This window comes from Malaclemys terrapin, chromosome 3 (assembly GCF_027887155.1).
Source record: "Malaclemys terrapin pileata isolate rMalTer1 chromosome 3, rMalTer1.hap1, whole genome shotgun sequence".
Lineage (NCBI taxonomy): Eukaryota > Metazoa > Chordata > Testudines > Emydidae > Malaclemys > Malaclemys terrapin.
In genome coordinates, this window is record NC_071507.1 from 89,777,195 (window position 1) to 89,803,983 (window position 26,789).

At 41.1% G+C, this 26,789-nt stretch overlaps 1 protein-coding gene across 1 annotated transcript in view; it reads right to left on the minus strand.

Moving 5' to 3' along the window:
• IGF2R (insulin like growth factor 2 receptor) overlaps window positions 1-26,789 on the minus strand; it is a 94,387-nt gene that overhangs the window by 43,652 nt on the left and 23,946 nt on the right. Inside the window, exons 6-22 of the mRNA XM_054022209.1 lie at window positions 24,623-24,743; window positions 20,858-20,972; window positions 17,907-18,069; window positions 17,529-17,709; window positions 15,906-16,009; window positions 15,218-15,382; window positions 14,699-14,839; window positions 14,088-14,234; window positions 12,672-12,806; window positions 11,961-12,111; window positions 10,978-11,155; window positions 10,103-10,218; window positions 6,547-6,709; window positions 3,983-4,162; window positions 2,609-2,710; window positions 1,564-1,665; window positions 766-943 (exon numbers count right to left, since the gene is read on the minus strand). Of these exons, the coding sequence (XP_053878184.1) occupies window positions 766-943; window positions 1,564-1,665; window positions 2,609-2,710; window positions 3,983-4,162; window positions 6,547-6,709; window positions 10,103-10,218; window positions 10,978-11,155; window positions 11,961-12,111; window positions 12,672-12,806; window positions 14,088-14,234; window positions 14,699-14,839; window positions 15,218-15,382; window positions 15,906-16,009; window positions 17,529-17,709; window positions 17,907-18,069; window positions 20,858-20,972; window positions 24,623-24,743 (2,442 nt within the window). The remainder of the gene's footprint in view (window positions 1-765; window positions 944-1,563; window positions 1,666-2,608; window positions 2,711-3,982; window positions 4,163-6,546; window positions 6,710-10,102; window positions 10,219-10,977; window positions 11,156-11,960; window positions 12,112-12,671; window positions 12,807-14,087; window positions 14,235-14,698; window positions 14,840-15,217; window positions 15,383-15,905; window positions 16,010-17,528; window positions 17,710-17,906; window positions 18,070-20,857; window positions 20,973-24,622; window positions 24,744-26,789) is intronic.

Here is a 26,789-nt window from a genome sequence, read left to right on the forward strand (position 1 = left end):
CTTAGTTTTAAGACTGTACATCGACCCTTCCTGCCCAGTGCTCCTTTCTCAAACAGCCACATTCCCTTCCCAATAAACTCCATGTCTCCCAGCTCGGAACCCAGAAACTGAGTACGTTCAGACATACAAGTGAACAGTTTCCTTAGCATGTTTCAGCTTCAGAAAGTTAGTCTTCATAAGAAATAGGAGCAGTCATTCAAGACAGTATGCCACCTAGAGCTAAAAGTTACTGATCATAGTGTTTGAAAAGTTGTTTGTCAAACAAATTGAAAACTTGTGGATAAAAAAGCCCAAAGAGATCATAACTTGATTTTAGTTTTAAACTGAAACTATTTCATTTTGGTTTTCCCCATCCCCCTTACCACTCTTCCAGTGTGTGGGGGTGGGGGGGAGAAGGAGGGGGAAAGAGGGAAGGGGGCAGAGAGGAGGGGATGTTTCTTCAGATTTTTATTAAGTTAAAAACACTGAGAAGAAAGTAAACTTAAATCCAAAACATTTGGTTTAAAGAAACTATGAAAATGTTGACACATTTGTTGCACAAAAAAATTAAGAGAGTCTTAACTCAGCTTTTCTGCAGAATGAACAATTCTCATTTCCTTTGAAGTTTTTGTAGAAATTAATTTGGGTTTTTCAGTCAGCTTTAAAACACTGAATTTATCAGATAGATTTTGTGCACAAATAGCAGGGCCTGGGAATGAAAACACTACCATAGAGCTAAAGCAAACGCCAATTCATCGAAACTGTACCACAGGATTTTGAACTCACCTGATTTTACCTCAAAATTGCCTCTATATGTAAGAGTCAGAAATCCTTCCGGGGACAGAGAGAGGGTTTTGTCCAATCCCACTATCCTCACTGATTTTAGATCTTCTACTTCACATCCACCAGCTGGTTTTCCATGACCACCACCACCACAATCTGGTGCTGGTCCACAAATATTTAGCTAAAAAAAATTAAAATGTGAAAAATGTTAACTTGCCTGAAGAATTAACGTTGAGAATCATTCCCACATAAAAGCAACATCAGAACATAGTCCTCCTGTGGGCCAGAAGCAGCGGAGGCTATCTATACAGGATAATTAAACTCCCCATTTCTGCACTCACCCTAGTTCTTGCTTACTTCCTTTATGTACGTTGACATCAGTACAGAGAGGGTAGTTTCTCAGTTTCTGACCACCCCACCACCATCCAAAAGAAACAATGGAGCATACAATGGAGTAAAGCCAGAAACACAGCAAAAACTACACTTGTTTTATAATTTTGTCAGCATCAGAAAGATGATTTTAAAGTTACTTTCGAGGTGTACCAATTGCCAGTTTGACTCTTTCCTCAAGTAGTTTCTTCAGTGGCTGGTGAGAAGAAATTTTAACTGCCTTCAACTCCTCTCCCAAAGTAGGGCATTGCCTGGCTGACTCATAAGGATACTGGCACAAAGGATAGGATCAGTAGTCAAACTTTCCACTTTACCAACTAAGACCAGAAGGCATGAACACAGCTTTGGCTAGCTGCAGTTTGTACGTTTAAAATATATATATATATAAATAAATAAAAAATTAAGAAGTACCATAAATTTCTTCCCAATTCCACTGGTTATATAGCCTTTTTCTGAAGATAGTGGTTGCATGTTGAACAAAAAGCCACTGTTTGGATCTCTTACAGAGCACGACTGGAAAAAAAAAAGTAGGTGGGGTTGAGAGGGGAAGAAAGAGGTTAGTTATTTTAAGAAGGGACCTGCAGATAGATAAATAAAATAAAAAAATAAATTAAAAAAAAAGTTTGTTTATTTTAAAGAGAAGTTACATACTTAGCTTTAAAAAAATTTAACTTTTACAAAATATGTTTAATGACCAGGATGGGCACAACGTAATTTGGGCAAGGGCTTACTGAGATTTAATTTAGACTGACTAGTAGCAATAACACATTTGTATTCTTTAGTGCGGTGCAAGAACAGATCCCCGTTTACTGTTTGTGAAGCTACCCAAGAAAGCATGCACCACTGGAATATTGGTACAACTGAACATAATGCTCTATAAAGCAAGTCTGAAAAGTCAACTAAGGAGAACTAAATGAGGGAGAAGAGAACGCATCAATGAAATTATAGAAGGACATGCAGATGTTTTGCAACATGGCCATTAATTTAGATCCAATCCAGGATGTGCATAAAAATCTGAGGGTTATTCAATTGCCAGTGTGAAATCAGTCTGATCTCCCTACAGGTATTTACAAATCCAGATGCAGCTGTAATGAGCTGAGCATAAATCCCTAGACAGATACAATACAGTTAGTGGTCTCCGTAGGAGAGCAAACAATTCAATGATCATAGCAAGTAAGTGGTTTTTATAAGTCGACATTCTAGTATATTAGTAGGGCCATTTGGGAAAATTGCCTTACTGCTTCTCATGATGTACCTGCTCTATTGATCACTTAACAGAGGACTTCACTCTTGAGTATTCTAAGTCTGGCCCCTTTCAGTAGCTCTGGATTAATTTTAAAAACTACTTTGCTAAAACTAGTTTTGCAGGAGACAATGTGAGGAAAAGGGACAACAAGAAGCACAGAGCACAAAGAACAATTTTTAATGGCTACAAAATAGCCCTCCCCACTCTCACCTGAGTTTCATCTTTTGTTGTTGTGACTGGACAAGCAGCTTCCGTTTCCCACAGAAAGGTGACAACACATTCTCGATTATCAACAAACCTGGGGCTGCTATTCTGAAAATTCAAATTGCAAAGAGAACAACATAAAATTAAAAAGACTAATTTCAAGTGCATCTGTGTTTCATCTTATGTCAAAACTACTAATTCTTGGCAATTTGCTATTTTAATAAGAGTTATGGGGCAAATTCTCAGTTGATTGAGAATCTGGCTCAAAAGGAAAGAAGAAAAACGAAAAACGTTACTGCACATGCACTTTGTGGTACTTTTTCCCCTGCCAAGAGTTCAAGACTTTCAGTATGTAGGGTGCCTACACCAAACAAACAGCTTAGACTGAATAGTTAATTGTATTAGAGACCTGCATTAACCAAAAAAAAAAAAAAAAAACAAACAAACAAAAAAAGGTCCTACTTATACACTTATCTAAGCCAATTAAAATTGTGTTTTTCATAAATTTCAGGACTTGGCACATAGTCCATTATGGTAAGCAAGCAGTTACGGTTATGGAATATTGAGTAAATAGGGCCATGAAGCACTAGAGGGTTAGTTTAACTATTTCAGATAAGAAATATTCAGAAGTTTACTGTAATCGAGTGTTATAGGTCCAACCTTACCCACAAAAGCAAAGCAGTGCAGAGTAAGTGCTAAAATCCACACAAATATGTTCTTTGTACTAAGATTCTGAGCATGATAATGTTATGCACGGATCTCAGAGTCATGCAATATTTCAAACACCTAGGGTGCAGCAATAACAAACCTAGAACAAGTATTAATCCGGGCTTTCTACCTTAAATCTGAATTCCCTTGCTTATGTGGAGTTAGGTAATTGTAGCTTTGATATAAACAAATGGGAAACAGTTATACATTTATGACAAAGCATAGAGAGACAGTGAAACTGTTAAATCTGGTTGCCTTATAAAGTACATAGGTTTCCTCATTTTGGATCTATCCTCTCCTTATGGTCACATTAGAGAACTTGCAATATGTATATATAATTTAAGACCAGTAGAGTTAAGTGTGTAAATTCTCATGCGTTTTAGGGTCATATGAGAGCCAGTCTTAAATATGGCCTCCAGATCAGACCATTAACTTCTCAATTGTTAGACTTTTTTTTTTTTTAATTGGTTAACAAACAAGACTTATTGTAAGTCAGCTCTAGATACATCTCTGAAGCACTACAGTGATTGGTGGAGGGAGGGGGGGAAAAAAAAAAAAATCACTATTCAGTCTTCAATAGGTCTCCAGTATGACACTGCTTCTGCACCCCATACGAAGCCTCAGAGAACATTAATACAATGAGCAGACTACTAAAAGCGTTTCCATCCTTACAAGAGTGCCCTTGGAGCAGGTAAAATGGATTATGGTTGTATAGGAGGTCCTCTTCCCATCAGCATTGATACACACAGAACCATTTGTGTAGGTTAGGAGGACTCGACCACGTCCTTCAATTACTAGACCTTTGCTAGCAATCCCCAGGTTACTAATGGAAGTGGTTTCAGAAACGGAACCCTATAATGAAGGAAAAGAGGATGTCAATGAAATAGCGCTTGCTTCTCAAAAATAAACAAACTAAAATCAAGCTTCCTCTTTTCAGCTATACCCAGAGTTCTTTGCTGTGCCAAAGTGACATTCCGTAATATCCTTTTTTTAAAGATGCAGTTAATTGTGAAACAGCAACTGAGAGGTTAAGAAATCTACCTTCCCCCATCCCTCAAATTATCCCATCAAAGCAAGATCAATTCTATCTATAATATTGGTTTACAGGAAGGTGTCGAAGAAGCTACCCAAAACCTTTAGAGGCAACACTCTGTCAGCTAACTACAGCTCAGCAAAAAGATTTAGAGCAGGGGGGTTCTCAAACTGTGGTACGTGTACCACTTGTCACACATGAACTTGATGTGGTGAAGTAAATAGACTGAACAAGCTTTTAAGAAGGATTGTACATGACTCAGAATTTGGGTGCCACTGATTTAGAGAGAGAGTTTGTAAAAGCGTTCATCTCACATTTGATGCTTCTGCAGTTTGTACTGCTCTTGTGAGAGACCAAGCAGTCATGGACATTAGGCCATTTCCAACAAGTGACACACTACGTTTCCATAGGATAGAGCCAAAGTAGACTTTTGGGTATGCAATAGGACATCAGGGCCAACAATAACAATCCTCTGCAGTTCTGATGTCCAGGGAAGTGAATGGCTGATGACAATGGATTAGGATGCAGGTTTCCTTACTGTATCTCCATCTTGACGCAAAGCAGCAAGGGTGTTTCTACTAACCGACTCACACCGCATAGAGATTGCCAATTGTGTATGATGACTGATGGGAACAATTATCCACCAACCAGGGGGCAGTAACTACCAAAAACTCATTTCCATTTGCAAACCAAGGCAAATCCAAATGTGAGGCTCTGGAAATGGATAGATTACTGATTTAGCTGACAGTGTCCATTTCTTACTCTTAGAACTACAGAGAACTAATGCAGCTCTTGTGAGAAAGTAGTTTTTAAGTCATGAGATCACAAAAGGAATTCCATCTGTCTCCATCAGTCATAGACAGGGTCTTGCAGAGAAACACTGCTGAAACATTAATTTTTCCAGATTTACAGCTAAACAAAATCTTTCCCCACTCAATCTAGGTACTTATATTGCCCTCATCACCATCAAATTTGAGCACCTCACAATCAGTCACTGTTTTTATTGACTACACCCCCGTGACTTAGGAAGTTCTCCCCATTCCCAGGTGGGGAACTGAGGCACAGAGAGACTAAGGTATGTCTACCCAGGAAAAAGCTAACAAAGAAACAAAAACAAAAACACACACAAAAAACAAACCAGCAGTATCAGAGCCCAGGTCACCAGGAAACTGCTCAGAGGGAGAGGCTGTGGTTTGCTTTTACTCTCACACCCTTCTCTACCACAGTTCACTGTAATGTACAAAATAAGACCGAGGATGTGGATGAGTGAATAACACGTTAAAGTATTTTAAGAGGCTCTCAGTTTGTGTAGGAGAACTTGCACCAGAGTGGGTATAAGCTCTGTGGCATGTTAATTGCTTCACAATGCAGATGTGAAGCAGAAATCTGTTAAATTTGACAGTTTAACAGGAAGCAGGAGGGTGATTGACAAATTTGTGGATGGGGACCTCCCCTCACTCTTCCTGGTATGTTCCTGCTGTTGCCATTTGTTCCTGCAGTGGATTGCAGGTACACACGCTCAGGAGACTTGTCTGTGACACTGGCTGCACTGTCTCCACACCAGCACCAGGCTCCCCATCCCTTTTTTTTTTTTTTTTACTATTATTATTTGGTTAAATAAACTGAAGCGTTTAAGAGTGGACCAAAATCTCATAGGCTCCTACTTACAAAAGCCTGTGAGATTTAGATTATGAGGGGGGGGGGGGGGGGGGGGGGGGGAATTTTGAGATTCTGCCCCCAGGGAAGAGGAAGAAAGAGGCCAGAGCTTCTTGACTTACTTGTATGCCCTTTGTTTAAGGCATAAGGCTATCCACCCCCACAATATGTATTGTAGATTTTGGCTGCAAATCAATAAAGGTGCACAAGGAAAGGTAAGTGACTGAGGAGCGACAGGAATGGGAGACTGACAGTTATAGTATGCCAGCCCTCAGGTGACTGTGTGGTTTAAAGGAAGGTAGAATTTTGCTCGAGTAAATCTGGCATTACAAACTTGTGAGGGCAAGTTTGACCCTTAACTACTAGAGCTACTAAACTACAAATCAGAGTTCTACTGAAAGACCTGCTAGTGATTGTGCTAATGCTTATGGACCCACAGGCCATTATTTTTACCCTCCTAGAGTCAGAAGGCACTTAAAATGATCTTTGATCTATATACAACATTTGATGCACTAACTTTTGGTGCTAGGGTGGAAGTGATACTCACATGATCTTTTTCAAACTTCATCTGACAGCCTGAAGCATATCGATCACACCCTGGAACAGGAACCAGAGGGCGGCAGACATTTATGTAATACTTTCTGCGCTCATTTGGTTCAGAGTTGTCCATGGCATACCAGTTTTCACCTCTGTCTTCGGATTTTGATAAACTGAATTGCCAAAATGAAATATTTATATTCTTAAATTACAATACACATTCCTCTTAGAAATGGAGAGAACTAGAGCAATTATAATTTGTGAAGAGGCAAGAGGCAAGCAAAATCCATTCTTCAAAAACCCATGCAACAACTATTTCAGAAGTAGCAAATACAGGCTTCTCCCTTATTTGCTATTATCATTGTAACAATCAGAAGTAAACAAAGTACTAATGTTGTAAATGTTTGGCTGCAGAATGTTTCTTAAAAGTTAACTGCACTTTCTGTGTTTGTTTGCAGACTACAAAACAGAGAGACAAAGTTTGGATTTCATACCAAATGGACTGAAGGTGAAAAATCCATTGCTATCTACATACTGCACAGACCACAGTGAGAGATTATGCCATACACTATCAAAGAAACTGAGGAACAACCTGATCAGCATCCTATACAGCAAACAGGAAAACATCAAAAAAGAGCTCTCCAACCTGGAGACTTTCATAAATAACCAACCCTCCACACAAATGGACTTTACTAAAATAAGACAGGAGATCTACATTACACACTTCACCTCTTTACAAAGGAAAAAGGACTGTAAGCTATCTAAAATCCTACCTGCCACGTGGGGCCACAACAGTGGTACCCCTAACTCATCCAGCAATATTGTCAATTTATCCAGCTACACACTTAACCCAGCAGAAGAGTCTGTCCTATCTCAGGGACTCTTTTTGCCCCAGCACCCACATGAACAGGATACAGTTCTGCGATGATCTGGAAGCCTACTTTTGCCGCCTCCGACTCAAAGAATACTTTCAAGGTAACACTGAACAGTGCACTGATACACAGATACCCTCCCACCAACACAGGAAAAAACTCCACATGGACTCCTCCTGAGGGTCGAAATGACAGTTTGGAAGAATGCAGTTTGGAAGAATCGGCGGAAGCATACATAGAATGCTTCCGCCGATGTGCACAGGCAGAAATTATGGCAAAACAACATCGCTTGCCTCATAACTTAAGTCGTGCAGAACGCAATGCCATCCACAGCCTCAGAAACAACCCTGACATCATCAAAGAGGCTGACAAAAGAGGTGCTGTTGTCATCATGAACAGGTCTGACTACCAGAAGACTGCTGCCAGACAGCTCTCCAATACCAAATTCTACAGGCCACTTTCCTCAGATCCCACTGAAGAATATACTAAGAAACTGTATCATCTACTCAGGACACTCCCTACACTAACACAGGAACAAATCAGCATACCCTTAGAATAACCCCGGTCGGGGCTCTATCTACTATCCAAGACCCACAAACCTGGAAATCCTGGATGCCCCATCATCTCTGGAATTGGCACACTCACTGACGGACTATCCGGATATGTGGACTCTCTGCTCAGACCCTATGCCACCAGCACTCCCAGCTATCTCCGTGACACCACTGATTTCCTGAGAAAACTGCAATGCATTGGTGATCTCCCAGAAAACACCATCCTAGCCCCATGGATGCGGAGGCTCTTTAAACAAACATCCCAAACACAGATGGAATACAAGCTGTCAGGAACAGTATCCCTGATGATGACACACAACTTGTTGCTGAGCTCTGAGACTTTATCCTCACGCACAATTATTTCAAGTTTGGTGACAATATATACCTCCAGACCAGTGGCACCGCCATGGGCACCCGCATGGCCCCACAATATGCCAACATTTTTATGGCCGACCTGGAACAACGCTTCCTCAGCTCTCGTCCACTCACGCCCCTTCTCTACCTACGCTACATTGATGACATCTTCATCATCTGGACCCATGGGAAGGAGACTCTGGAAGGATTCCACCACGATTTCAACAGCTTCCACCCCACTATCAACCTCAGCCTGGACCAATCTACATGGGAGGTCCACTTCCTAGACACCACAGTACAAATAAGTGATGGTCACGTTAACACCCTATACTGAAAAACCACCGACCGCTATGCCTACCTTCATGCCTCCAGCTTTCCACCCCAGACACATCACACGATCCATCGTCTACAGCCAAGTGCTGAGGTACAACCACATCTGCTCCAACCCCTCAGACAGAGACCAACACCTACAAGATTTTCACCAAGCATTCTCAAAACTACGATAGCCAGACAAGGAAATAAGGAAACAAATCAACAGAGCCAGACATGTACCCAGAAGCCTCCTGCTACAAGACAAGCCCAAGAAAGAAACCAACAGAACTCCACTGGCCGTCACCTATAGTCCTCAGCTTAAACCTCTCCAACGCATCTTCAGTGATCTACAACCTGGACAATGATCCCTCATTTTCACAGACTTTGGGAGGCTGGCCAGTCCTCACCCACAGACAACCTGCCAACCTTAAACATATTCTCACCAGCAACCACATACCGCACCATAACTCTAACTCAGAAACCAATCCATGCAACAAACCTCAATGCCAGCTCTACCCACATATCTACACCAGCAACACCATCACAGGACTTAACCAGATCAGCTACAACATCACCGGTTCATTCACCTGCACGTCCACCAATGTTATATATGCCATCATGTGCCAGCAATGCCCCTCTGCTATATACATTGGCCAAACTGGACAGTCGCTACGTAAAAGGATAAATGGACACAAGTCAGATATCAGGAATGGCAATATACAAAAACCTGTAGGAGAACACTTCAACCTCCCTGGCCACACAATAGCAGATGTAAAGGTAGCCATCTTACAGCAAAACAACTTCAGGACCAGACTCCCAAGAGAAACTGCTGAGCTTCAGTTCATCTGCAAATTTGACACCATCAGATCAGGATTAAACAAAGACTGTGAATGGCTAGCCAACTACAAAAGCAGTTTCTCCTCCCTTGGTGGTGTTCACACCTCAACTGCTAACAGAGGACCTCACCCTCCCTGATGGAACTAACCTCGTTATCTCCACACTGATTCTTGCCTGCATATTTATACTTGCCTCTGGAAATTTCCATTACATGCGTCAGACGCAGTGGGTATTCACCCACGAAAGCTTATGCTCCAATACATCGGTTAGTCTTTAAGGAGCCACAGGACTCTGTGCTTTTTACAGATCCAGACTATCATGGCTACCCCTCTGATACTAAGGTTCTGATTGCACAACCATTTTCGCTATCAAAGCCCGCCAAACAAAACAATGCAGGACACTAATCAATTTACAACTCTGACAGGCACAGCAGTGTGCCTCCTAAAAAAGGGGATATGCTTTTTCCTTCATTTTTGCTAGTCCTTTACAATTCAAGATTGTCAAGAATGATCGTTGGTTTCCAACATTGTCTATGCAGCAGACACCAAATTAATTTACAGTGAGACTTTGCTAGATAGAACATTTGTTTTTACATGCAGGTTTTGTTCTGCAGTTATGAATCTTTTTACTTTTCTCTTACCTTGATAAATCGTATTGTTCCATGGTGTTGGGATCAGTCACAACACATTCCAATGGCATCTCTGGACAAGCATATTTAGTGTACCATTTAAAGTTGTATGTGTAATTGTCTTCTACCTAAGTTATCAGAATCATAGGAAGACAGTCACAAACAGACTGCAGAATAGGTCACAAGAGTATGGCTTCTAAGAATATTATGAACTGATATGCCTTTTAACTTGGGTAAAATGGGCCTGTTCCCTTATACATGGGGAATAGCCAACCTATGCTCTCTTAGGATGCAAAAATTCGGGATCCACAGCTTGCTGATTTCTGTAGCTCTCCTGTCTGTTGTCATCCTCTCAATTGTGTATTTTTCCCCAGTTCAGTTATCAAAACTTGATCTCTTCATTCATTTAGCATCTTTCACGCCACAGGATTCCACAGCACTTTAACAAGTTACTCCTGCATGTAGCTTCAGTCACTGGGATGCAGCCTCCTCAGCTGCACAATGGCCAACTATACTTTTATCCAAAGGAAGCTACAGAAGAATATAAGGTATGGGTGCGGCTCCAATAACCACAGTTGTTTGGCACAGAAGCAGAACGTAATTATTCAAGCTGGAAATTAGCCAGATCAGGGCAAACACCCTGCTGTTGCTCAGAATGCCAGACACAGCTTTTGCAGCTCTTAAAGTTATGACTGTAACCAGAGGCAGATGCTCTGCAATAATAATTCAAAATGCCTTTTATCAGAATCCCCGCTGCAGCTGCTGGGAGTTTGGACTCTCCTTTGTTTTACACAGGTTTCACACAGACACAATGCAGCCGAGAATCCGAGATCCTTGAAATTTAGGGGTTTCTGCCCACACCCTCTTGGTCATTTGGAAGTTCTTACCTGGTATTCAGGCTGACCTATTCCAGCTTCATAATCACAAAGGAAAGTTATAAGGGTAGATCGCTGTGTTTTCTTCTCATTGTTGTAGGTTGTACCATTTTTGTAGGTCAACTGAATCATTCCATCGTAATAGGAAAGTTTGGAACTGGGTTCTCCTAGACTCCAGGTATGATCCTTGCTAAAAAGGCAAACACACAGCTTGAAAAGAATTTATTTAAATCAAATGCTAATTGAACTCATAAGACACCACTTAAAAGCTAGGGCGTGTGCACCCACACAGAGTAAGTAACTGATGTAAATTTAACAAGCCTTGGGGGGAAACCTAGTTTTCAAAATGCTAGTTCTGAACCACATTACCATTAGTATATAGAAAGTAATACCCTTATTCTTTGAAGTGAAGTTCTTCTTTGAAAGTGACTATATATGGCATGGGGGGAGGGGGATCCAGGTTTATTGTATCTTTATGGCTCTCCATTTACAAGTAGAGGGGATGATTTTATCCAACTTTTAGCCCTGCAAACTGAACCTAGAGTCTAGTAGCATAACTGGGCTCTCACAAAAACACATACATAACCACTCTACAAGCCAAATTCTGGCCTCAGTCACACCTATCCAACCTAGCCATTTTCAGTGAGGACAGAATTTGGTCCATTGAAACAGTTATTGAACAATAGAATGCTATTTTTACAATCATTTTTCAGAACAGAACTGCTCTTTAAGTGAAATTAAAGTATAACTCTCATAACTAAAATCTCCAAGGGTTCTCTCCCCCACCCCCTGCCATCAAGTGGGAGCTGTGAAAGGAGACATTTTTACATATTGCTTAGAGCTCCTTTACCAGTAAGTTTGAAAGAATTACAGGACTTCACAGTTAACTTCAGCAAGCTAGTTACTGCATGACCACATCTAGAGACAGGCACCTAATGCATTATGTACAACAACTGACCAAGTACTAGAGATTACATGAGACTGACCATACTTGCCTTTTTGCTACTTGACATGCTGCTGCTGATTTTGGCTGACAATGGTCCTCTGGCACACTGCTACAAATATTTATGTAGAAATCATAATCGGTTGTGTTAACGACATAGCTGCCGCTTTTCTTGGTTAAAGGTGACAAGTCAAAAGAAAACCCTAGAGAAGCAAATGAAAAACACCACACTTGTTCAGTATATTCAGATTTGTTTTCAATTTTTTTCCTTTTCTCATCTTTCTGAAAGCTCTTGGCCTATCGTCAAGACAACTATACTTTATTTTCTAAACCAAATAGATAAATACAGGTGTCATTTGACTAAAGCAGATGCTCTTTTACATTTTACAGGTCTTTTAATCTAATCTAAATACTGTTAAGAACCTCTTGTTATTGCTTTTGCACAACTGTCAAGTACATTTTACTACCTTCAAGAATGAAGATGCCTGGCTAAATTAAATGTATGATTGCAAAAGCAAGTGGAGCATTTGCAGATGCATATAGCTAGTCATGCACCTAACAGCCATTTCCACATGACTCGTTTCGTAGCTCAAGCTTCAAATGCAAGAGTGACTATACATACCTCAGATAATCATTTTATGTATTTTAAATAACACACGATTAAACGTGGAATAGGTTGTCAAATATGAAAGTCCACATAAGCTTGAGATTTCTCCACTAACAAAACCCTCAAATCCATCCTCTGTGGGAGTTGGGTACATACCTGCCTGAGCATCAGAGACTCTGCAGTTGTCTCCTTCAGTTTTAGACAGGACACAGGCAGCAGCTGTATACCACTCAAACACATACAGACACTCATCACTCTCCAAGTTAAAGACAGGAGCACTTTCTAGGTCACCTGGCATTAAAAAAAAAAAAAAAAAAAAAAAAAAAGAGGGACAGTATGGAGCTGAATTGTTATTGGTTTTCAAGCCCCTTCTGCCAAGCTTTGCAGCAAATAGCCTGAAACAGACAAACCTCAGATGGCTGAGCTATCAGTTCCCTATTCCCATTGAATGCAGAAGCTGGCAAATTAAAAAGGGTACTTTTTTTTGACAATATATCCCCATGACTTACAAACACCTCTTCAAAAAAAAAAAAAAAAAAAAACACAAAAACACACACTAGATTAAAGATTCTCCCCCACATAACTTGTTTTAAGTTGTAATCCTATTTCTCCTTTGCTAAATCTAGGATACATGGACATGATACAAGTCTGTTATAGGGAAAAGTAGTAAGAGTCAAAGCTGTGTGTATAAAGGGTGCCACCACTGCAGGGGGTGGGACATTCACTCCGCAACCCCTCTACCTGGGCCTTAGAACTTCTGGGGTCAGGAGGACCCCCTCCCACCTCAGAGTTCAAACCCTGCTCAGCCTCCCTCTCTCCTTTGACTCTCACTAGGCACCTTCCAGACCGCCTGAGCCCCTCACACCAGGATCTGCCCCTCCAGATACAGAAAACCCGAGTGGGGAGGGTAAGGACTGCACCGCACAGCCCATCCTGGACAAATGCCCTACAGTCAAGCTCTCGAAGGCCAGCTGCCAGGAGCAGCCCAGCGCTGCCTCCCCACCGGAAGAGCTACACAGATCCCCTCTGAGGGAGCAGGGACCCTTCAGCCAACCTGCACAGAGCCCACTTGCCTGCTGTCCAGGCTCCCTCCACTGCCGCCACTCCTGCTGACCACAACTCCCGGAGCCCTCCCACCACCAGTTACCTATTCTTCCTTGACAACCAGTATCCCTGTGCCCTCAGTCCCGACCATGACCCTAGCCCCAATATCCCTCTGCCCTCATCCCCAAAGTCTCCCCTACTCTCTCTCCCTACCCCAATGCCCACTTGTTCTCTCCCTTGCCCTCCTCCCTGCTTAACCCCAGTTCCCCTTGGCATCTTCCTCGTTCCCACACAGTTAATCCGATTCCTTCCCCACCCCTGCAGCTCCCACCTCCTCAAGTCTGTCTTCCATCCAGTGTTGCCAATTTAGCAGTTTTGTCACTAGATCTAGCGGAAGTTGCCAGATTTCATTAAAAGTTGCGTTTTAGAAAAGGTTTTGCCAAAGGGCTTTAATGGTTTTTAAACCATTTCCACTTTTATCTTTCATTATAAAAAGCTTAGAAAACAAATGGGTGTCAACATTCTCACCTGGCTTGCACACAAGGGTTATGACAGTTTTGATCATCTTGTTATTCCCACAGCTGTCTCCATTCGAATAAGTAAGCTGAATCCTCTCTCCAACTTTTTTGGGAGAAGACATGAACGTTCCTAGATTTTTAGGCTTGTTATTTTTATCTGGGGTGAGGAGGAGGGAGAGAAGAGAAAAAAGTAAGCTTACTTTAAGTAATGACTATTTTGTGATTTCCCTGAGCTGGAAAAAAGCTGAAGCCAGTATCTAAATATTACAAGGAGGAGGGGGTAAAACCAGATCTGAGAAATTTCTGTTTTGCATGATTATTTTACGGCAATTTTGCTGTTTTACACCTTAAAGCATTGTCACAAGGCCTGGAAACAAAGTGAAATGTACAATATTAGCCAAGAACAATTTCTCTTTAACTAGAAATCCAAGTATGTTTATGCTGTTTTCCTAGGCCTTTTTTTTTGGGCACCAGGCACCACTTTTCCACATTCTCTCCTCCAGCCCCATGCACACCCATCTTTTGTGACCCTCTGAAATATTACAAAATCAGTCTCAAAGTGTTGTCTATCATTATAGGCAATATTCCACACCCACACTTGTTTCAAAATTGTGCACTCACCAACAGAGCAAACAGCTGCATCCTCTGAGCAGACAACAGCTGCTCCTTTCTGAAGTACTTTATGACAGACATTGATGAAAAAGTGTTTCTTGTCTGCTTCGACAGGACTGCTGTCCACAGCTTCCCAATTCTGCGCTGACTCTGGGAACAAGAGATTTTAATTTTAGATATAACACACACACAGTCTTGTCTAACTACCTACGATCCCAAACACATCCAGAATATGAACAGCTGTTTAAAAACCATAGCTACAAATAAAGTGACCTTGAGTGAAGACTGATAGAGGCTGCTCCTTTAGAAGGCATTCAATTCTTTATTACAGAGATTTTTTTCATAAAAAGGAAATTGAACGCTAATATCACACACACAAACAAGAAGATTAAGAACCTATGAAAAAGCTAAGATGAGGCTAAGAAGAGGCTCATAATAGAGAAGTGGCAGTTAAGAAAATAGCACATGGTTTCATAATAAATTGAAAATAGTTTGTAGAAAAACAGTTGTTTATGTCTGCTGCTGTACCTGAATTGCGAATCAGAGGTGACAAATCATATCGTTTCTTCTTATCAGCAACTCTGCAAAGGAGATCTTCCTTCTCCTGAACACAGGCGTATTTAGTATCCCAGGTGAAGAAATATGTGCAGTCCACCTCCCCAGTGAATACTGGGGCCCCTTTTCCTTCATTACCTTATAGGGTTAGAAAGCCAGGAAGACAATTGGATTTCAAGTTAAGGGGTACAGGGGAATTCTGGTAATGGCATTTGTGCCTTTCGCATCCACGTCACAGCAGAAACATTACAAAGCTGTGATTCCAGGGCAGCGAGATGTACTGCAGCATCAGCCACAGAATTAACTGCAGACCATGAAAATAATAACGAAGAAACAGACCCTTTGGTGACTGAACATTAAAAATAAAGTTAGTGCTATAAAACCAAAGAAGTGCCCTCTAGCTGGTCAAAAATTTCTTTAGCATCTACCATATTAGTCAAGAATAACATTGCAATTATTCTCAACAGAAGGTAGTCTATGATGCCGAAGTACTTAAACTACAGAATTACCCCTAACCAACAGATAAGAAATTAGAAACAACCATGCTGACTCATAACCACTTGGCTCTTGGACACAAGGGAGTAGTTCCACTAGTTCAATAGCAAAAGCATATACAGAGGCTACAAAAGCCCTGTAAAGTAATTGTAACCCATATGCTCACCTGCAGTCTCATTGCACTCAAAATTTATGACAGTCATTCGTTGAAAGCCAGAGCTGCATGCATCTCCATCTGGGTATATTAGCGTGAGATCCCCATCAGAGTACCTGATAAAAAAATCCCAATGCTTTAAGTTAACCTTTGAAAAACATTACTACCAGGCATGACCATGTTATTTGTCCCACCTAATGGAGGCCCAATTCATGCAATTGATAACTGCTTCATTCCTTCCAAGAAAAGAAATTGTTACTCAGCATAGCAACTGAGTTTTCCATCAAATTGAGAATATTCTAATTGCTTTTTCCCCGGGATTTGTCAACCATAATTGAGAAATTCTGTTGTATGCACCTTCCCAATTAAGATTAACACTAAGGCCCAATTCGCCACGTTGAGCTTTGCACCTTGTGCATTTACACCTTTCTGATTTGTAGTGTTTTACAACCAGTTTTCACAGGTATAAAGGACTACATGAAGCGCAGATAAGTGGAAACTCAGGCCCTAACTTTTCTCTTCATCAATCTACATGGCATGGGGATTTCATCTTGCATCAATTACATATTTTCTAAACAAAATCTGAATGTTTTTCTTGGATGTTTCTACTAGAAATTAAATTTTTCTAAGACTATCATGGTTTTCATTTAGGATCTCCTCTGTGTCCAATATTCCATTTATTGGAAGAACATAGCTTCACTTTTTAATCTAGCTGGCATGAAAATATTTTCATGCAAAAGTTAATTTGCATTTCTGTTCTTGAATGGGGAGAAAGTCATTCCTCAGAGTGTCCCACCCAGAAAAAGTCAAGACGCTATGAGGGTATGTTCTGAACAACAAGGCTAAGAGGCACCCCCTATATATCAAATCATCTAAAGAGTGCCGTTTTGCAAATACTAGCGTCCAGACTAGCTTAGAGGTGCCTCAGTAAGGAATACGCTGATGTAGAGATCTTGCTTCACTGTATGGGTTTGCAACTCTAAACAATGCAAATTGTACATGACGAAAGTACAATATGTTTAACTTGGCAAAAGCATGCAATATACACCTCTACCCCGATATAACGCGACCCGATACAACACGAATTCAGATATAATGCAGTAAAGCAGCGCTCCGCGGGGGCGGGGCTGCGCACTCCGGCGGATCAAAGTAAGTTCGATATAATGCGGTTTCACCTAGAACGCGGTAAGATTTTTTGGCTCCCGAGGACAGCGTTCTATCGGGGTAGAGGTGTAGTAAGAAACCCTAGCAGGTTCATTACTCTATATGGCCTGGCTCCAACAGGATTCTGATGTAATGTTACCAGCAAAACTCAGTAAGGCAACTCAAGAGCAGCAGCTAGAAAAATCTAGACATCAACAGGAGATAAGTACTTTTTAGTACTCCCGCCTATTGTGGACCATCTTAGCACCCCTGGTGCTGCACAGCTACCATGGTGCTTGCAAGCGTGGCTCTGCCAAAGTATTACCATGATTTTTAACTCTCAAAATCCAAATGGATTTGTTAGAGACTGTTTTAATTATTCATCCTCCTACCGTATTCTGTATACAAGTCTCAGAGAGTTTCTATCATATGTTTATCCCTTCTCTCTTTCAGTGACCTATCTGAAGGCGTAGCTCAGATGCCTTTACAAACCTGAGGGTTTGGTTCTTAAATTTTCCTGCCACTTTTTGCTGGTTACTCTGAGACTTTACTTGGCAAGATGAAACATATCCAGTGTCATCCTTGCAGCTGCCGGCACTGGTTTTCCCACAAATATTTAAGTAATAGTAATACTCTTCTTTTTCATCTTTAGCCATGTACGGTGTGACATAGCCTAAGGAAACAGGGAAAGAAAATGATTAAGGTGGCAGCCTTTTTCTTTAAAAGGGTTCAAAGAAAAGCAACAAACCTGAACAGGTACTGGAATAAAAGACTAGAAGCATTTGGGTCACTGAATTTCAGTCCCAAACGCTCTATACAGGATGCTATCCCAAGCTCCAGTTCTCTGTTAAAGAAAAATAAGGAACTTACTTGGTTGTTGAGTGAGTGGTGTCAAGTCAATGGAGACATCATGCTGTTCACTGGTCAGACTACAGTTTCTACTTTCCAAGTAATCCCTGTGACAGGCATAATCAGTGACCCATTCAATTTCATACCGGCAGTTGAGCTTGGCAGTGAGTTTGGGACCCGTGCGCTGATGTGGAAATGAACATGATTAAAGTTGTAAATAAAAATAAGACCAAAGTGTTCTTAAAAAAAAAAACGTGGGTTTTTTTTGTTTGTTTTTTTATTTGACACAAAAACCTCAGATGGAAGATAGGTATACCTAACACCCCTTCTTACCATTCCACCCCTCATCTATTTAGGTGAAAATCAAGTTTCCAGCAAAGTGAAACCATGCTTTTGGAAATGTAAGAGCAAATTTTTTTTTTTAAAAGGAAGACTAAAGAAGAAATTAAAGAATAAAGACTCCGCATATTATGCAAGTTTGTCATCTTGATTTGTATATTTAATCTATATAAAATTTGTGTGCAGTATCTTTTTTTTTTTTTTTGGGTGAAGAACAAAGTGACCAATCTTTTCAAATCCAGTGCTTATATCAGGGTAAATATCAATCTAGTTGCTATTTAGATGCCCAACGATGATCCTTGGTACATACCTTAAGCACTAGATTCCAAATTATTGGTCTTTTTTGTGTCTAAAATAAAGGTACCACACAAGACTAAACTCTTGAAAGGTTATTAATGGTATAGCAAATTAATCATCACTATTAAGAGTTGACTTAGTCCTTTACCAATGTTAGCTACATTATCTACAGCTTTAAAAAAAAAAAAAAAAAAAAAAAAAAAAACACACACACACACTTCATAACAGTTTTCTTCTTCAAAGCACTTTAGAAGCACTAATCATTACCACCCTTGAGGGACTTTTTTTGGGTAAAGCAATTCCAACTAATAGACTATGGCTTGCCCAACATGAGATTGTATCAGAGCCAGAATTATAATTGCAAATCTCATGCTCACACTACTCTCTACTTGTTAACAGGGGACAAGAGTTCAAAAGAATAAAAGGATGGGGACACTTCTCTGAATAAGACATGGAGTTACACAGGATTCACCCCCTCTCCTCCTCCCACCCCCCAAAAAAGGACTTTGGTAAATGATTTTTACTATATAGACTTCTCACCTCTTGCCTCCCTCCCCCCAAGTTGCCCTCTGGTTAAAACTTCTGGGAAACTTATTTACTGTATCAGAATATCAGTATGTCCTGATGAAGATGATGTTAATTCAATAATTGACAGACTTAAATCCTTATAATGACTTAATAATCAGAAGGAAAATGTGGTTAGAACAGACCACTTTAAATTCTGAGTATCAGAGGGGTAGCCGTGTTAGTCTGAATCTGTAAAAAGCAACAGAGGGTCCTGTGGCACCTTTGAGACTAACAGAAGTACTGGGAGCATAAGCTTTCGTGGGTAAGAACCTCACTTCTTCAGATGCAAGTGACTTGCATCTGAAAAAGTGAGGTTCTTACCCACGAAAGCTTATGCTCCCAGTACTTCTGTTAGTCTCAAAGGTGCCACAGGATCCTCTGTTGCTTTTTAAATTCTGAATGTGCTTTAGTGGAAAGAAAGCTTGTAAGAAATATTTTCATTCATAAGTCTGCATTTAATATTTTTCAGAGTAGCAGCCGTGTTAGTCTGTATCCGCAAAAAGAACAGGAGTACTTGTGGCACCTTAGAGACTAACAAATTGGTTAGTCTCTAAGGTGCCACAAGTACTCCTATTTAATATTTTTGCTTCCCAATTAATGTTCAAGTGTACAAACACACTGGCCAGGCATGGGAAGATTGGGAAGGCAAAGGTGGAATTAGTAAATCTACCTGTATCACGGCCTCCATGTAAATGCAGGATATTTTAAAATGAATGGGGGAAAAAAATCTTTATTCAAATCAGTTTTAAAGAGTAATCTGGCTGAAGTGTAGACAGCTATCTAGGTCAGGAAAGGGACAATAGGCTAGAACAAGATCTGTCCAAAACATGTAAACGTGACAGGTTATGCAGAGAAAGTGTCAGCAATGTTAATTTCAGCCTGGTTTTAAAAGAGTGTCTTGCTGCCAAGATCACATGCCATTATGTGAGCTGGAACAAATGGAGGTTGCTAGATACGTTAAAGTTCTCAGTTCTTGCATAACATTCAATTATGTCAGATAGGACATCTAACGCACAAGGATGATTCTGCTTTAAAAACTAAATCAGAGATAATTTAAAGAAAGCACATGACACTTATTTTGCGGACTAAAGGCATGGTGCAATAATAGATGTAAGACAAACGGTCAGATTTAAATGGAACCAAATTACACAGAACAAAGACTTGAAGCATGTCACACAAATCAGGTTGGAGAACGGCACTTATTAGCAAGCAGAACTTCTTGCCTAGGAATAATGATCTACTCTAGAGAGGGATATCCATTTCCACCCCAATGCTAGGCTCTAAGGATCTCAACACAATTTGAAATTCAGAAGAGAGTAGTTGTCACGCAAAGTAAGAAGAGATTCTTTAAGAGAGCCTCAAGACATTTGTATTCCTATGATTTTTTTGCAGTGTTGTAGCCATATTAGTCCCAAGATATTAGAGAGACAAGGCAGGCGAGGTAATATCTTTTATTGGACCAACTTCTGTTGGTGAGAGAGAAGCTTTCAAGCTACACAGAGCTGGGAGCTCACCCACCTTTTCTCTAATTTGTAGTCCTAGTTACAGTTGAATTATCTCTGAATTTTTTTTTAATTCTATTAAAAAAACACAACCACTAATACTGTAGTGAGTATTAACACTTTGCACCGGAGGATCTCAAACATTAATAAGCTTCATGACCCCAACAGGAAAGCACATACTAGGTTTCTGCTCACAGTAAAATGGAGGCTGAAGCAGAAAATTTAACTGAGAATAAGTTTTTTTAGACTGCATTAATGATCAATTACCTCTCCTCTTCTCTTTGATGGGCACACAAAAGTAATAGTCACTGCTGGATTATGGCCAAGACAGAAATTTGGCTTCTCTTCTTCACTGTATGTTTTCTCATAACTCAGTACAAGCCTAACAATAAATAAATAAATAAAAATCAAACAAACAACAAATGGGAAGCCAGAAAAAAATTCTAACTATAAATAAATACAAAGTGTACTACACAGGAAAGCTAGCTAGCAAATATCAAGAGTGGGATACTTGCAATTTACCCAGAGACCCTGGGAGAGGCATTTGAAAAATATTAAATTCTATCTTTAAAAAGAGGACTTACAAAGGCGGGGGGAAGGGGAGGGAGCGAGAGAGAAGAGATTCTGCCTTTTTTGCTTAGTTACAATAAGAACCTTCAGCCTTATTTTCCCCCTTGTCCCAAAACTACGACAGGCAGAACTGACAGCAATACTTATTTAAGTAGCTTGACACTTCCCATTGCACACCCCATTTTCAGTTGCTTATAACTTTGCCAAATTTTAACAATTCGGTCTGCACCAGAATGGAGAACAGAAAAATGTCAGGTGCTCCCAGTGACCCTGCAAGTGCCCAGGCAGCATGGAGGAGGAAGGTGCCAGACTCAAATATAAAAAGGCACAGGGGAGGAGACACTGCAACAAGGAAGACAGGCAGGGAGGGGCAAAACAGATTGGACAAAAAGTCCGGGGTGGCCGGGGGGGGAACTGGGAAGTAGTGGAGAGGGAAGGCAGATTGGGTGAGGAGTTGAGGGTATGGAAGGCTGGGATCTGGACGGGGAATACTAGGATTGGGATGAGAAGTCGGGGTGGGGAAGACAGGACAGTGACAGGAGGGGTCTGTGCCCACTAGAGCTCACTTCCCTTCGGAGTCTGCTGGAATGGAACCCAACATTCCCTGGTCTCACCATTCTTCTGTTGTCAGTAAACCTCCGAGAAAGCCACTTAAAGTGTGGGTCTCATCCCCCTCTAGTGCTGGCCCAATCTTAATTCATCTGTCCCCTTGTGTGTACACATTATTATACCGTCTTTAATCACACATTCACATACTATTTTTTCCAGAGAACCCCTGCTTCATTCAGTGCGCAGAATGGATGGTGCTCACTTAATGAGGAGCTACTCCTTTTTTTCTTCCTTGTCTGATGTGTGGCCCCAGGTTATTTTATTTACTGATCACTGCTCAAATCATGCTCTGAATACAAAATTATTCATTTCCTCGTGGGTTTTTCTAGGTGCTCATCACTATAGAACAAGTGTTCCACAAATAATTTATCTTCACAAAGCTCCTGTGAGGTGAGGGACTATTATCCCAAATTTACAGTTGAGTCATTGAGAAATTCAAAAGTTAAGAGTGTCCACTAATTTTAGGAGTCTCAAAGTGGGCACCCAGGACCTGATTTTTCAGAATACTTAGCATTATTTAGCACTGTGCCCAAAGCACAGCTCCCATTGACTTTAGCTGCAGCTGTGAGCGCTCAGCACTTCTGCAAATCAGACTTCAAGGTCTCCAGCTAGGCATCCAGAAAGTGTGCACCACACTATAAGTGACCACCTGCAAAAAGTTTGGTTTAAGAGACTTGCCTAGCATCACATAGGAACTCTGTGGCAGAGGCAGGGATAGAATCCAGTTTTCCAGGGCAGCATTCTACTACCTTAACCATCTTCTTGCAATCCCCTGCCTCATTTCACTACACACCTTCCAAAGTCTGCAACAAAGGAAGCAGGGGTCCTACAGATGCTTCATTCATTGCACAACCCTGATTCACTTCCTGAGCAGATCCAGCCTATACAATGAATGAGGTAAGGGCCCTAAGGAAAAAGACAGGCTATGAGCACATTATTAAAGACTGTATGGTAAGACATATCCATAAGGAGACTGAATTAAGGTTGCCTCTGCAACCTTATTCCACCACTTCCTAACTTTTGAGTTCCTGACACTGCAAACTTAATATTTTTGTAATGTAGTTTGCGTTAAATAAATATATACATTAGAAATGTAGATTCTCCCTAGCCTAGAGTATACTAATAACTAGGGAAACGGTGAAATCACAAGAGCGAGTACAGTGAAAGGGAATGGATGAAAAGAATGGATTTTAGTCAGTTTAAAACTCTGTATTGTGTGCGTCTTTAAACAAGTCATTGATGTTAATTAGATAATCTTTTGGAGGAAGGCTTCACTAAAAATTCAACAACCCTCTTCCCAGGCCCTTGATTTAAGGTACAAGTGCCAATAAACATCCCAAAGACCCAGCAAGTCCTCCAACAAAAGCAGGGAAAGCCACCTTTTAGCCATTCTGTATATATCACAAAGCATAAAGGGTCACGAGCCCAGCTTAAAATCTTTTTTAGGTCACCATATTCTTTCAGCTATGTGGATATATTTGTACTTGTAACACGCACAAGCTTGCAATCAGAAAGATGAGAATACTGTTTTATTTCATGTATATCAATCTTGTGGCAGGAACTTTCCAGTTAACAGGAGAACTAGTACAGGCAGACGTTCTTAATTCTCAGTCTAAGAAACCTATGTTAATATTTCTGGCAACAATATTTCGAATTGTCATCCTGTGCAGCAAAGCCAAAATGAATTTATTCAAGCTAGTCATTAAGGCCAATCAATGTCACTACCTGACTTATTTTAACTGGCTTCCATATAATCTGGGTCCCAACCCCTGGTTTCATTCACAGTAACCTAGTTTGCTCTGCAGTCCCACTAGCAACATGCATCTGGCAGGGTATCAATCAAGGAGCTAGTGTTGTAAGAATGGATGGGTAAGCAGTGCTCCCCATAGGCAACAAAGAGAAGAATAAGCTCAAAAAGGGGCCATAAAAAGCTAGTGCTCAAAAACAAAATGCCATCCCTTGTGTTGCCACAAAAAAAATTCAATACCAACCCCATCCAAATAAAAATCTATACACTCATCTGACTCTCCCCTCCACCAAAATTGGGCTGTTTCAGACCAACCCAATTAATTCCAACGTTGAGAGGCCCCCTTGGAGAACGTCCTCCTGGGACTTCTCTCTATTGAATACCAAGGAAGCTTAGAGTCGCTACTAATTCAGCTATGGCAGTGTCACACAAGGAGAGAAGGGGGTCTCAGATTGGCAGATACTAGACAACTTAGCATCACAGCCAACACCTTCTACTGTACCCAGAAGCCAAGAGGCAGCTAACACAAATGCATAATGGCAGCATTCAACTAACCCTTGTAATACTCATGTGAGATAAAGTTTTGTTTTTAAACAGATAAGTAAAGTGAGACAGAGGCCAAATGATTTTCCCAGGGGTATGCAGCAGGTCACTGGAACAGCTGGAATTAGAACTCAGTCCTTTGTTTGGGGCATCCCGTCCAATGACCATCCCATGCCACCAGAGAGTGACACCAATAATTTCAACTTATTCTTAAAAAAAAAAAAACACAAACACACCTCAGTAGTTGCCTCATCCTCCAGAACTTTTCATATGTAAAAAAGAGTGCCCATGGGGTTTAAAAAAAATTAGAAATTTACACTAGGGCAATGACAACAGATTAAAAACCTAGTCTCCTCATGCCGGTCTACAAAACAGATGCCACCTTCCAATTTTATCTTTCTTTTGGTAATTAAATGTTTGAAATATATACAATACTCATTACCATGAAACGCAGGTATATATATCAGCCAAATAACGAACAATGTTTTGTCCAGAAACACAAAAGGGAGCCCTTATAAATATATACATGAGATTCAGACATTTAAGAGTACCAACAAAAGTACCTGTCTTTGTCATGCAGTTTCAGCTGTTCTTGAGGACTGCCAACATCAAAAGCATGGCCTCCACTTAACAAGCATGCAGCACTACCCACAGGGCAACTTCTGGTTTCGCTACTTGAGCTTCCTGTTAAGAGAATACCAGATATATCACCCAAATGAACTTTTTGTTGCAGCGCTAAGAACAAGTATAATCTAGGGCCAGCTTAGGTACAATTTAGTTACATTAGACTGAAGCAGTTTTCATTCTAAACCCCTTTACAGCTCATAAGTATGAGGGAGGGTTTAAAAGTCTTGCACTAAAGTTTTCAAAAGTGCAGTTTGAACTCAAATGGTTTTATTTTTGGCAAGCTAAAATTAGCAAAAAAAGATTGCTGAAGCCATGAAAGAGATAAAATGCACACTTCCACTATTTCTAGCTGAAAAGATTTCATCTAACTTAAAACAAAAAACAAAAAGCTAGAAGCTAGAAACTTCAATTTCTCATTCTAATAGCTTTTTCTTTCCACCACTGAGCAGTATTCTAGATGTGAAGAAAATCCAATTATGGAATTTTAGACAGTATGTTCACCTAGTCTATTTTATAGGTTACTTCAAAGCAACTGGGGTTAGAACACTAGCTGTAGTTCCAGTCAAGACTACATGCTAAAGTGATTCAACTACTATAGTAATAACTACAACTAATATAAACTTCCATACATATAAAGATTTTTGCATACTGATGGAAACAAACAGGAATAATACAACCCTCAAGCATTACATTAAAAAAACCCAAAGTTTACAAAGATTTGAAGGCATCTCTTGTACATGTCCAATTATATGGAATTTTGGAGAGGAGTTATTCTAGGTTTTTAAGGCTCTTCCTAGTATGTGTTGACCAGGTTGCTGCCTTCCTAAACTGTGTTGGGGAGATCTTAGGGACCGGCGCCAGTGCACAGACTGTTGAGAAACGTTGTTCTAGGGAGAACCACTCAGATACCATGGTAATAAGCAACACTATTAAAACAAATGCAAATCCTGAGAGTTTTGGCTAGCGATATTTTATAGAAACCTGTAGACCATTTTGTTTTGATGTGCTGTTGATATTAAATAAAGATGCAACTTCCAACACTAAGTTTCAGGCCAATAGGATTTGAAACAAAATCATAGACTGAGTTTGTTCTGTGAGCAAAGTTCATACATGCTTCTTACTAACAAAACAAAGACCAGTGAATATATATGGTTAAAAATGCAACAGCAATGCAGTGTAGAAAAACTAATTTGTTGTTAAAGTTACCTAATATGTATAAAATTCAGCCTGTCAAGAATTTTCTCTGCTGTCACAACTGCTTATATTGTCTCCATTCTCCCCACAATTGGCCAAAATAAGTATCAAACCAGCAAAGCACTTAAATATTTAAACTTTACGCCGGGGTGGGCAAACTTTTTGGCCCGAGGGCCACATCTGGGTGGGGAAATTGCATGCAGGGCCATGAATGTAGGGCTGGGGCAGGAGGTTGGGGTGTGGGAGGGAGTGCAGGAAGGAGCTCAGGGCAAGAGGTTGGGGTGCAGGAGGGGTACGGCAGGGAGCTCAAGGAAGAGGGTTGGGGGCTCGGGCAAGGGGTTGGGGTGCAGAAGGGGTGCAGGGTGCGGCAGGGGGTTAGGGTGCAGGCTCCGGCCCAGTGCCACTTACCTGGAGCGGCTCTGGGGTGGCAGCAGCACGCAGTGGGGCTAAGAGCTGCTCCTTGCCTGCCCTGGCCCCGTGCTGCGCTGCTCCCGGAAGTGGACGGCACCACATCCCTGCAGCCCGGAGGGGATGGGGGGGGGGGGGGGGGAGGGAAGGGGGATGTTATGGCTCCGTGTGCTGCCCTTGCCTGCGGGTACCTCCCCCAAAGCTCCCGTTGGCCGTGGTTTCCCATTCCCGGCCAATGGGAGCTGTGGGGGACGGTCCCTGCAGGCAAGGGCAGCGCATGGAGCCCTCTGCTTCCCCACCCCCAGGAGCCACAGGGACGTGGTGCCGGCCACTTCCGGGAGTGGCGCAGGGCCCGTGGCGCCACAGGCGTGGCAATCCTGCAGGCCAGATCCGGCCCGCGGGTTGTACTTTGCCTACCCCTGCTTTAGGCACATTATTTCCAATAGGACTACTCGTGCTTAAAGTTAAGTACAGTCAAGAGCTTGGCTGAATTGGAGCCCA